The following is a 12,614-nucleotide window of genomic DNA, read 5'->3' as shown; positions in this document are numbered from 1 at the left end:
TTGACCCGACTACGGTATGTCCCATAGTATTGGAGCTACGAACCTTTAAAGTTCATTTTCTTTCATGTTTTCGGCAGTCTATAAATCCGAAATGACGGATTTGTTCACACAGGTTGGTCTATAGTTTTTGTCTTATCTTGGTGTCAGGAATCACCTCCCGAACGTTGGCGGTATTGTTTTGAAACACTCTGTATATAACAAAATATTTTTGAGCAAGAAACATTTAAATGGACCTAAAGAAAAAAACAGTAAAATCACATCATCAAAATATTCATTCACTTCATAGAAAAGAGAATGATATTCCGTGTATAAACCAATGGACTTTAATTTAATAAGATGGCGCAGGTCGTGAAGCTTGTGAAAGAAATATTAAGTACATATTATACTTCAATCTTCTGGGTACGCTTCGCGTTTTATATTTTATTTCTGATTACGGGGTTCAATAGTTATCTTAAAATTTTTCACTTATCACATATTACATAATATGATATGCAGATATAAAGATACTCTCATAATTAAGATAAGAATAAATGTAAAATAAGTAAATTTCAATGTAAGGTGAAAATTTGTACGTTATGGTCTGTCTCATATATAATAAAATTATTATCTAACTCATATTACAAAAAACAAAGATTACTTTGACCATATAACGTACAAGTACGTATAGAATTGGTAAAATGATTACTTTAAATACAATGTTCATCTTATAATTCGGTTTGTTTTGCTTGTTCAGATGTTCAATGTTCATTTCCAATGCCTAGGTTTTATAAGACGTGGATATACAGTTTAACATGAGATACCAATTAGTGGTGTTAAAATTCGAATATTATCGAACAAATATTTTGATAATAAATAATTATTTGAACAATTATTCGGAAAACGTACAATTATTTGAACTATTATTCGGAAAATGGACAATTATTTGAACAATTATTCGAAAAACGGACAATTATTTGTACAATCATTCGGAAAACGGACAATTATTCGAACAATTGTTCGGAAAACGGACAGTCATTCGAACAGTTATTTGGAAAACGGATAATTATTCGGAAAACGGACAATTATTCGAATAATTATCCGAATAACAAATAATTGTTTGATATTAGAATAATTAGAACATTGAAAATGAATATTCTAATAATAGCAGAAAAATTACTCGAATATATAATATTAGAATAATTTTAACAGCTCTAATACCAACCATCTCGACAATATCACATATTATTGTGAGTAAATTTTCGAGTAATTGAGTTACTGAGAAATGAGTAGTAGTCTGAGTAAGAGTATAAATAGAGTGATGTGACTCAAAAACAATGAATGTTTGAAGTGACGGGATCAATCTAAGGTTTCAAGGAATGGGAATTTCGTTCCTGAATATGAACAAAATCTCGTTATTATCTGAAGTTCACATATATGTGCTTAAGAAGGCTGTATAGCCATAACTTCGTCAAGAAAAACACAAATGAATAAAACTCACTTCCGTTTATACGAGGGTCACCCAGGAAATAAAGGCCGTTTATTTATGCAAAATGAAAAAGAACACAATATTTATTGGAAAAAACAATTCTGTTACGTACCTCAAGCTTCCTTCACTTCTCTACCTTATTACCACCTTCATTCAAACATTTGTCGTATCTGTTCACGAATTCCCATATTATACTCTTCTGCCGCGAGTTTGTTAAGCCAGGTGGTCGTGTGAGGGAGCTCATGAGTCCAGATTTGGTCATCTGATCATGTAAGCTCTTGGAACAATGTTAAACTGTAGATCTACGTCTCACTTGGCCTTAGTGCTGAAACAAAATGTTACATTATCTTCAAAAATAAACAAAACGAAACAAAAATCTCGTAGAAGTTTCTGCTAATGCTGCTTATGCCTTGCATAATGCCGCAGAACATGAAATAGTATTTTACTGTTGAATGAGATAATGAAACTGTGGTTTCAATATATATTTCAAAGTAAATTATGTATAAACTGAATTAAATATACAAAAGTAAATAAAACTTAATTTACTGATAAATGCAAGGAAAGTAATATAATTTTTTTTAAAAAAATCTATTTCATCAGTGAAACAAGCATAACTTTATATCGCAAAATTCTGTAGACAAAATCCTTCAATATATTTGTTTAAAAAAGATATATTTGTAATGGTGGACAATTGTTGCTTACTATTTTGTAGTTACCATCTTTATTCTATAATTCAATAACGTCCTTTCAGAATGTCTTAAACTTTTATAATGATTACTATTTTCCATAATTGTCTTATGACACGAATGTTATTGAATATTTATTAGAAAGAAATCATGTTTGATATATTACTTTCTATAGACGAAAAATGTTGCCATTAATTAGATATTGAACACGAATTTGAACAAACAAAGAATGCAAAACACATTATACATTACCGTAAGCATATAATGTACTCTGTATTATTATATATTAGTTTATTAGTTCAAATGAATGCTAATATGTTAAAAAGAAATTCTTCTTATGCCTGAGATAAAAATTGCAAAAGTTTCATTTTGACCACTTTTTTTTCTGAAATTATTTTCGCAAGATTTTGTTTTTAATTGTTTTGTGGAAACTAACTTTGAAAGTAGAGTTTAAATTTGAAATAATAGAGGGAACTTGAAATAACTTAACAAGATAGTCTAAAACGCTTAAGTTTTCTAAATTCTCTAGTAACTATCACGCTTGTTTCCTGATTACGCAAAACGAGATTCAATTCCTATATGCAGTCTATTATTCTATATTCAGGTATAATTATCTTATGATATAGACTCGCCAATGAACAAAAATATTAAATTTTCAAACAAACAGATTTAAAAAGTGTATTTGTTTGCTATGAAAACTTTTTAACAATTTACATTTCAATTTTTTGGGGTCAAGTTTGTTACACTTGTTTGATTCAGTTCGTACTTTAGTTCAACTTAACTTACATTTCTTTTTTTTTTTTTTTTTTTTTTGTTAAATTTGTTACACTTCTTTGATCCAGTTCGTGCTTTAGTTCAACTTAATTTACATTTATTTATTTGGGGGGGGGGCTAAGTTTTTTTACACTTGTTTGATTCAGTTCGTACTTTAATTCAACTTAGTGATATAAAGTAAAACATGAACTTCAAGCTATGTTGGTAGTGTAACTAAAAACCTTTCGTGTCTAGCGATATTTAATAGAAATAAGTCTTGTTTGGAATATTGATTTTCATAGAGACGGAAAATCTTGCTGAAATGTAGATTATTGATCACCAATTTGAACAGTTTATACAAGATATGTTACTACAAAGATAACTTAAATATACAGTTCTAAGAATCGAATTTAATGCACTGTATTCCGATATCCTGATTAAGTAACTCTTACAAGGAGACTTACGGAAGTTTCACTCACCGATTCAAATGAAACTTTGCACACTTGTAGAACATCGAAAAATAATTGACACGTATTTTTTTGTTTCGGCAATCGTGAAAAGTTAAGGGTAGAAACCACCCTTTGAACGTTAGGGGTAGTCTTCAAGCATAGACAGAAAATTATCATTTAATATGGAAGAAAACATACAGCCAGGGGGGAGGAGGTTAGGACAGCTGATTCAGAATATGACGTCAAAATTACAAAATTCAAAATGGTGGATTCAATATAGTGATTACAATTACAAAATGTCTCCTGGTTTAAAATTCTCTGCAGTTAACCAAGAACAAGTACAGTTGGCAGAGATTACTGCGAGGAGGTTGCAGACCAATTTGAAATCCCTTTCTGTACTTATTTTAATGGGATGCTTGATTAGAGTCAGTCTCTGCACTTCTCACTACAGCGTTTACAGGGACACAAACAGTAGAAACTGTGGCACAAACAATAAATCTATGACTCAAAGCTGCACCATACAACCTTTTATTTCTGAAAATGGTGTTGTTATCACCGTTGTTAATTATTTTTCAGGAAAAGAATGAAATATTTGACCCTGTAGTCCAAAACAATCTCTTTTAATCTGAAAATTTCCTTGTGAAAGCATCAAATTCGGGAAAATTAACATCAGGTCTTGTGAGATCATGGTTTCAAGAGGTTTTTCACCCAATGTCTAATGTAAAATCCATTTTGTTATTAGATTTGTGGAGTGATCACAATTCACCAACGTTTCAACCTATTTTACGACCAAAAGAGTACCTCAAAATAGAAACCATTCTGCACTAACAAGTGGTAGGATTCAGCCTCTTGGTATGTTCGTCTTTTGGCCATGGAAAAACTTCTTGAGACATTTTACTGATATTGTCCTCTACAACTATAACATAAATTTGCATCTCCGTAATAATATAATTTAGATCCAAATCACTGATTCATAATCAGTTTTCTTTTCCCAGATTTGAAATCTTATTAGATATACGTGATACAAAAGCAGTTATTTGGAAGAAAATTATGCTGCAATTTGAGATTTGTCACAGTTATTGCTGTAATAAGGTGAGCTTGGTGTAAACAATGTTTATGCATCACACACTTTTTTTTACGAAATATCATTATTCTGAAGCGTTTCTTCAATAAATTCATAATTATAACAACTGAGGGCATATGGAGTTCTGACATAATGAGAGGCGAGGGGACTCACTATACATAAGCACCCTGAATGGGGAGAGGTGCAGAAATTCACTTTAATCAAGCATTCCGTTAAAATAAAGGGGTTTCAAATCGGTCTGCAACCTTCCCGTAGTAACCCCTGCAAACTATAATTGTTCTTGGGTAACTACAGAGAATTTCAAACAACAAGACATTTTGTAATTGAATCACTATATTGGATCCGCCATTTTGAATTTTGTGATTTTGACGTCATATTCTCAATCAGCTGTCCTGACCCTCCCCTCGCAGTATGTTTTCTTCTATATTAAATGATAATTTTTTGTCTATGCTTGGAGACCACCCCTAACGTTCAAATGGTGATTTTCACCCTTAAATCTTCATGATTGCCGAAACAAACAAAAAAAAAAAAAAAAATGTGTCTATTATTTTTCTATATTCTACAAGTGTGCAAAGTTTCATTCAGATCGGTGAGTGACACTTCCGTAAGTCTCCTTGTTAGTGATTAACAGGGCCCGGATCTTGTTGACAAGTCAACTTTTTTCTGTTACGCATAGGACAAAGCAAGTTCAAATAAAAACGTTATCCATCAACTCTAAGTTCTAAAAATATATTTTTTTAGGGTCAGCTTTTGGTCACTTTTTGCCGTTTTGAAGTTTCAGGTCATTTTTTAATATTTTAAGGTAACTTTTAGGTCACTTATGGTCTTTTTATTCTTTTTCTTCTACATAAGGAAATCTTAAAATGAACACTGTTTACGGATGTGAAAAAGACGAAGTTAAATAATCACTTTTCTTGCTTCCTGACTATTGGGGTGGAAAAAACTGCATTTTTAACAAGCTAATGAAAACTAAGCTGTAGCTAGTTGACGAAAGATGGGGGTTGATAGGTAGCCAAATAGATAGTTTTGGGTTGTTGACCACAAAGGATGTGACCACGTGAATAACTAAAAGTGGATTAGAAAGCTTACAAAGATTTTAAACAGAGCTTTTATCTATTATTCTGATATAGTCTACACTTGCATTAAGAGCGCTTCCTAGTTTCAACTCGGGAGTGAATTGACTCTTTCAGTACGTACAATGCCGTACAATGGACTGATGAATGGACATAAATGATCAATGGCCTGCAACTAACTGAAAGAAAACTTTTTGAATATAAGTGAAGAACGTTAATTAACCCAATAGATATTATATATATATATCAATGTTTAACGAAATAAACGTTTAAAAAAACGCAGTTTTAAGGTCAATTTTTGTGAATTTTAGAGTCATTTTATAGAAATTTTAGTGTCATTTTATAGGTCACTTTTTAGAAAGTTTTAGGTCAACAAGATCCGGGCCCTGGTGATTAAGATGCCCGAAGATTTATCGCCAAAGTACAAAAGTATATCGTTCTATCATAACCTGTCTTAGGTCACATCAGCATTAGTTGCCATTATCTCCTTAAAATCTTATCTTTATCTCCATATATAAAGATGTTTTCACTTCTTCCTAACTAAAATTGTAGAATCAAACACTTTCGGTTATCTATTGTAAGTTGACAGTATTGTGCAACGAAAAACAGGAGAAGAAAATAAGCTGATAGTAACATCTTTGTGGCCTCGATTTAAATAACCATAAAACTCTGATCTGTGTAAAAAAAGTTTGTTGAAAACAAATCTATCGTATTAGTGCAGCATAGCAGTGGATACGAGCACCTTGTGTAAATGTGAAAGATGCATAAACAGGAAAGCCACAAAAATTGCGTGGAGAAAGCAAGTCGTTATATATATATATATATATATATATATTGTGAAGTTTCTCTCATTTTAGTATTTTTTTTTTAATTTGTGGCCTAGTTTATTTTTTTAAATCTGAGCATGAGTTGAGTTTGCTCAAAGTAATCGAATTTTGAGTGAAAAAAAATCACACACACGTATGAAAGGATGGCTTTTGTTTTAATTGAATGAATAATAATTCAGGCATATTTAGATTCTGCGAACGAATATCACACGAATAATAGAATAATAATATCTAGGTAACATAGACACAATGGATACGTTGCATGGATGGGAAATAAATTACAATTGTATAAATTTCTAGTAAAGAAGCTTTGAATAACTTAAAGGAAAACGAAAGAATAATATAATCTCGATCTTGGAATCTTGGGATAATAAATAACAGTCTTAATTACATTAGTTTGATACAGAATAGAATGTATTTTTTAATTTTTGTTTCTGCGATGATAGATCTTTGTACTACTCAGTCATGCTTAGACAGAACTTCAGAAGTACTTGTAAGAATTTAATCTCAGTTACTGCCATATATCGATTAAAAATTCAATCTTAGTTACTGTCATATATCGATTTTCGCCACTTTACCACGAGGCACTATACAGTATGTCGCTGTGATTTTTGTGCCAATACTACCAATGACTTTAGCCAGACCCTCGGGTGGTTTACTTTATTCAATACCTTCTACCGAAATAAGTTATTTTTAAACCTTCATGTGATGTATCAACCAACATTTATAAAACATATTCAAGATGGTGATCGAAATGAAACTAATTCTTACAGTCAGAAAGAAGTACGGAGAATGACGAGAAAAATATTTCTTAGTCATGTGAACCTTATTTGTTATTCATTTAATTTTATAATAAACAAATCAACGCTTTTTATTTTGTCTTATACAGTTAACTAAAATGTAGCTCTTGAGGCCAATTTTACTTTCAGGCATATATGAGGGGGGAGTTCGAAAATAAGTTTCCTCTTCTCGTTTCCCCCAGGAGAGCGAACAGCAATAGTGAAAACAAGACAGCGGCTGCACGCGCAACACACCCAGACTTAAGTGGATATCGTTCGCCCGCGATCCTGCAAATGGCGCCGTCGCAGCGCCTGCGCAAAGCGGAGATGAGTCTCTCAGTCTAAGAATGGTAGCTATGGAGAGAAGGTGCGTTTTGACGTCGTGGTCAAAGGAGGAAGTGCGAGCGGTTGTCCGCTATGAATGGACACGTAGCGTATCGAGAGCAGATATCCATAACCGCCACGTGGAAGTTTATGGACCTGACATGATGTCGAAACAAATGGTGTGGAGATGGTGTCGCCAATTCAATGAGGGGTGCCAACAAGTGCTCGACACACGAGACCTGGAAGGGCGTGCACGGTGACTACAGACAAAAATGTCAGGATGGTGGATGACATGATTAATGTGAACTCTCGGTGGTAAGCGCTTTGGAAGGAATGCTGAAGTCACAGAAACTGTTCGACGCTTCTTCCGTATACAGAACCCTGAGTTTTTCCTGGAAGGGTTTTGGAAGCAACCGGTATAACAAATGTCTCAATGTACGTGGTACTTATGTGGGAAAATAAAGGTCGTCTGATCTTTAATGTCACATGCTATTTTTTGGTCTTGCATCCCCACTTCTATCCACAGCCGCCTGGGGAAACTTATTATCGGACTCCCCTCTTAGAAGAACAAAACTTGAAAAAAAGAAAAATAGTTTTATTTGATTGTTACTTTTCTCAAACCAAAGATTACGTGAAGGTAAAAGGCATTTTGTCTTTCTTTGTTTGCTAGTCGTCAGGATCCACAGCGGGTGTTGTTCCGGCCTGTCAACCGACCTCATATGTCTTCTGGATATCCATCATACTTGCAGTTAGTTGATGTGAACATTTTGGTAAACATTGAGAACTGTCATACCACTCTGGTTCCATGAAAGTGAACTAAAAATGCAAAAAGTTTTTTTTTTTTAATTATAATAAGATGAAAAAAGATAATTAAAAACTTTTATATACATAAGAAAATTGAAGTTCAAAAATAGAAATACTTTCGAAAGATATAAAAAAAAATAACTCTTGTACAAAATTTGTATTTCGAAGTGCGTTATATATATGACTCCTATCATTTAAAAGTATTTCTGACCATGCACATAATTTATGACTTAATATAAGATCAATTAAAAGATAAAAATAACTAAAAGTACTGGCATGGTAAAAGGAAGCAAATTGATTTTTTTTCTTTTAATTGGGAGTTAATTCACGCCTTGATCGATTTCAGCCCCAAGCAATAGGGATAACTTAAACTTTAAAAGAAATAAACCGTGTTTCATGATTTGTTTTTCTTCACAGAACTCATTGGGAAATTTAGTTTAAGTTTGTGTTGTGGAATCACCTCTCCCTTGTAATTTAAACCAATATTATAACAATGATTCTTTACTCTCAAAGTTAAAGAGGAAGATTATTTTGTTATTTCATTATGTATGTGTGTAACCATATAACTTGGGGTTTAATTTACCCCTTATCTTTACCTGATTTCAACCCTGTAGCAATTAGCCTCATAAAAAAGCTTCGAAGAAAACACATGCTAAGTTTCATCAAATCCTGAGAAAGTTGTCCTGAAACAAGCATAACACACAATTTTCTCGTATCAACTGATACGTCTCTTCAACAAAGTAAGATTTGACAACGATTTTTTTTAAAACATTTATATTTCCTTTCAAAGTTATGTTCTTGAACCTTTAAAATAGTATATTTTAATAAACAAACTGGAAAATATGCTTCAGAGACTAAGAAACTATACATTTATTTGATTCTGTTTTACCTAAAGATAAGAATTGTTTTATTTAAGTTTAAGGTCCCTTACAACGCCAAGACAATATCATACGACAGTCTAGGTTAAACCCAAACTACATGCACGTATATCGGAAACCAAACCTAGAAATTGAAGATCTCAGCGTAAAAAGGAAACAGCTCCAATTTTAGGTTTAGCTCAGGATTGCAACAAAACTTCGTTAAAAATCAATTTGTTTCCCTTTCGCCTTCAAACTTCTGGTGAAGAAAGGTTTTATCTTATAATAACATACAGTATGTCTTCACTGAAAGTTTGGAGGCCAGAGTAAAATACGTTTTTAACGAAGTTTTTTTTTTGCAATCCTGAGCCAAATGTAAAATTGGACCTACCTCCTTCTTGCAATGAGGTCTTCAATTCCGCTCCAAAGAATGAACTACAATAAAAATCCCTGAAGAAAACGTTATAAAATTTCGAGAAAAATGGATGTGTCTTTTTATAGATCTGGTGATGTTTATTAATGTTTTACTATTACTGTATTTTCTGGTAACATGTAATGTTAAGATCGTTTTAAACTTAGTTGCTAATATCATAAATTATTTCAAACGTACCAAAAGGTTATTATTAAAACACACTCCTATGCTAAATTTTTGAACTTCAATTTATTTCTACATTATATTAATTACTGTATACAAAAAAAAAAAAAAAAAAAGTTTGATTTAAATAAAAGATTTAGGATTTGGACTTGGAATCAGGATGGCCCAAATATTCGCATTGTTTACCATTTCAATTTTTTCTTGGTGTGAATGTTTGTTTTTGTTGAACTTGTATAGGACTTGTCTAGGACAAAAAAAAGAAAAAAACATTGCACGTGTCTCATTTGTGGTATGAAAAAAAGAATTTTGCAACATTTTTATTATTATTTCAAAGTAGATCTTTGTGTTCGAGCATACAATTAATAAACTTACTTCTTATTTTTATAACTTATGTTCTTTGCACATTAACACCTAATTGTTTTGCTTTGCAAATAACGGGTGACTCTTCTAACTATTGTTAACTCTGGAGATGAAATTATAACTGAATGAAGTATTTTTTTATCAAATGATTTTTGGAAGCATGTACTCATGTAGTTGATAAAAAAAGGAAATTGTAATTTTTTTACTAATTACGATAGATTATATAATCATGAAGAACTGGCAACTATTTCTCCTTATTATTGACACTTATGAAATGATTATTGTTTATTTATCTAAGTAAAACAACTTATTGAGAAAGCATCTGTTTCACCTTTTAAGATGGAATTCAAATTAAGGGATTATCCTCTAGTTCCTTTCTTTTCTTTTTTTTTTTTTTTTTTCTTCCTAAACTGAGATAGTAATTATTCTCAAATTATTGCAATACTGACCTAGAAGTATTTCTGTGAAAATGAAAAGTTCTTCAATCGTTCATCGATATATATCAAGCAAATTTATTTCCATCAGAATGGTTTAAAGCTTAAATTGAGTTACCTAACTCACTAATCACATACCTGAAGAACCATCCTGAAAAAAAGCAATCGATAAGTCTGCTCACAATATCGTTAAACATTTGAAGAGATTTTGATCTTCACACAGAAATACTTCCAAGTCAGTGTTATGATAATATTAATGTGTTTCTTACGTTCACTTAGTACATAATTATGCTCAAATTGTTATCAGAATAATTGTACATTACCTGTAAATCTCTACAGGTCATCTATTAGTCCATTAAAAGAAACTCATAACCGCCATAAACTATGAAAGAACATGTTATGATCTAAAAGTCCTATTTAGATATGATTCTTTATAGAATTTTTAACAGTAGATTCTAATTTGTGATGGGAAATAAGGCTCCACTCACAAAGTTACAGAAAGTTAGATAAGAAAGCTTGTTACTACTGTGTATTTCTTCTGTAAGATAATAGCTTTCTTGTGCTGGCATGTCTACGACAGTAGCATCTTTTCCCTAATTTTAATCCAAAATAATGTTGTCACGTCTACGAAAATTAAATAATTTATTGACGAAAAAAGAATTTCCCACATTGAGTAACCAACGTGAGCGACGACACGAGTTGCTACTTGTGCAGCCTGCTGGCGTTCTGACGCCTCCCACTTTGTCCTGCAACTGTTCGATAAGCTTTAGATTTGGAGGTTTAGGTTTGGGTCTAGTATTATAGTTTAAACGAAATGTTCTTATCTTTATCTACGTTATTTAAAATCTGCATACTTTTCCGGCTAGGAATCACTCAAAATAATATGAACTGAGTCTGTAATTTACGAAATAGAACTGTTTCTAAAGTTTAATTAGAGTTGTCATTAAATTAAATTCAGAGTGTATTAATGTTTATAATAATATCTGAAGCAATTAGTAAGGTGAATTGTGTGAAAATTTCGGACGTTTGTAAGTTTCTTAAAAATAATACTCCTTGTAAGCTCTTTAGAAATTTTCAACATTTAGAGAAAGTGAATCCCTCCGGAGTTTCTATTCAACTTATGCTGTCAAGAAGACTTTGACGCATGTATAAATCTACTTTTTAAGCGCAACAGAAACATACAGTACTTTTCTCACACTATTTACATATGTATATTTTTTCAAAATATGGTTAAATTCTTGCGTAGTTTTTATTAATCATAGAAACACAATTTCATTTTTTTTAAACTATATACAGTAGTGGTCATCCATTATTTTCAAAGAACTCTTTTAAATAGGTTAGTATTGTTGTTTAATTATTAACAGCTGCACTTTCCACCGTAATTTTCAGAGCATGGTAGTATAGTATATATAAACAACATTTCTAAATATAACCTGCTTTTTTATGTTCAAACTGAAGGCATATTTGTTACATTTATTTCAAATATAAGGAAAAATCTTTGACAGTAAATTATAATCATAAAACATTTTCGAAGAATTGAGCTTAGATCATTTACATTAAATATATTAACTGAACATAAATTGATCAAGTGTATCAAATTATGCGTAACGTAACTGACAAATAACTCATATGTATAAAATTTAGCTGATGTTAAAAAATAGTTAATTGTAAAATTGCCTGTTGTCACTTCTACACTTAGATTTGCACTTTCAAGTTACTTATCTTTTATTTTGTTTTATATTCATTTTCATTTTCATATGTTTACACATGTGAACATGTAAGATGAGTGTTCATCCCGTATTAGTATTATCATGTGTATATACAGGGTGTTTCAAAACAACACCAAAAACGTTTGGAGATGATTCCTGACACCAAGATAAGGCAGAAAGAATAGACCAATCTGAGTGCACAAATGCTTCCTTTCAAAGTTACAGGCTGCTGAAAACATAAAAAAATGAACTTTAAAGGTCCATAGATCCAACACTATAGGACCTACCGTAGTCGGGTCAAGACTTCACTTAGGAACTAGTATATGCCCCATCCAAATATCCATGTTTCAGACTCCTGCGATAATTCCGCAACAATTTTTATAGAGGTAGTTGGTGAATACTTCAAATTATGGGC

General features: G+C 31.7%; 1 protein-coding gene across 13 annotated transcripts in view; it reads left to right on the top strand.

The window, feature by feature from the left end:
* Positions 1 to 12,614, top strand: part of mmd (disintegrin and metalloproteinase domain-containing protein mind-meld) — a 750,004-nt gene that overhangs the window by 643,765 nt on the left and 93,625 nt on the right. For 10 of the 13 annotated variants that reach the window (XM_081739572.1, XM_081739571.1, XM_081739573.1 and 7 more), the window contains exon 21: positions 8,111 to 8,188. The exons of the other annotated variants lie outside the window; for them this stretch is intronic. In XM_081739572.1, coding sequence (XP_081595698.1) covers positions 8,111 to 8,188 — 78 coding nt within the window. The remainder of the gene's footprint in view (positions 1 to 8,110; positions 8,189 to 12,614) is intronic. 13 annotated transcript variants of the gene reach the window in all.

Source organism: Thermobia domestica, chromosome 15 (genome assembly GCF_964235325.1).
Source record: "Thermobia domestica chromosome 15, izTheDome1.hap1.1, whole genome shotgun sequence".
Classification (NCBI taxonomy): domain Eukaryota; kingdom Metazoa; phylum Arthropoda; class Insecta; order Zygentoma; family Lepismatidae; genus Thermobia; species Thermobia domestica.
This window is presented reverse-complemented; position numbering and strand designations above follow the sequence as displayed.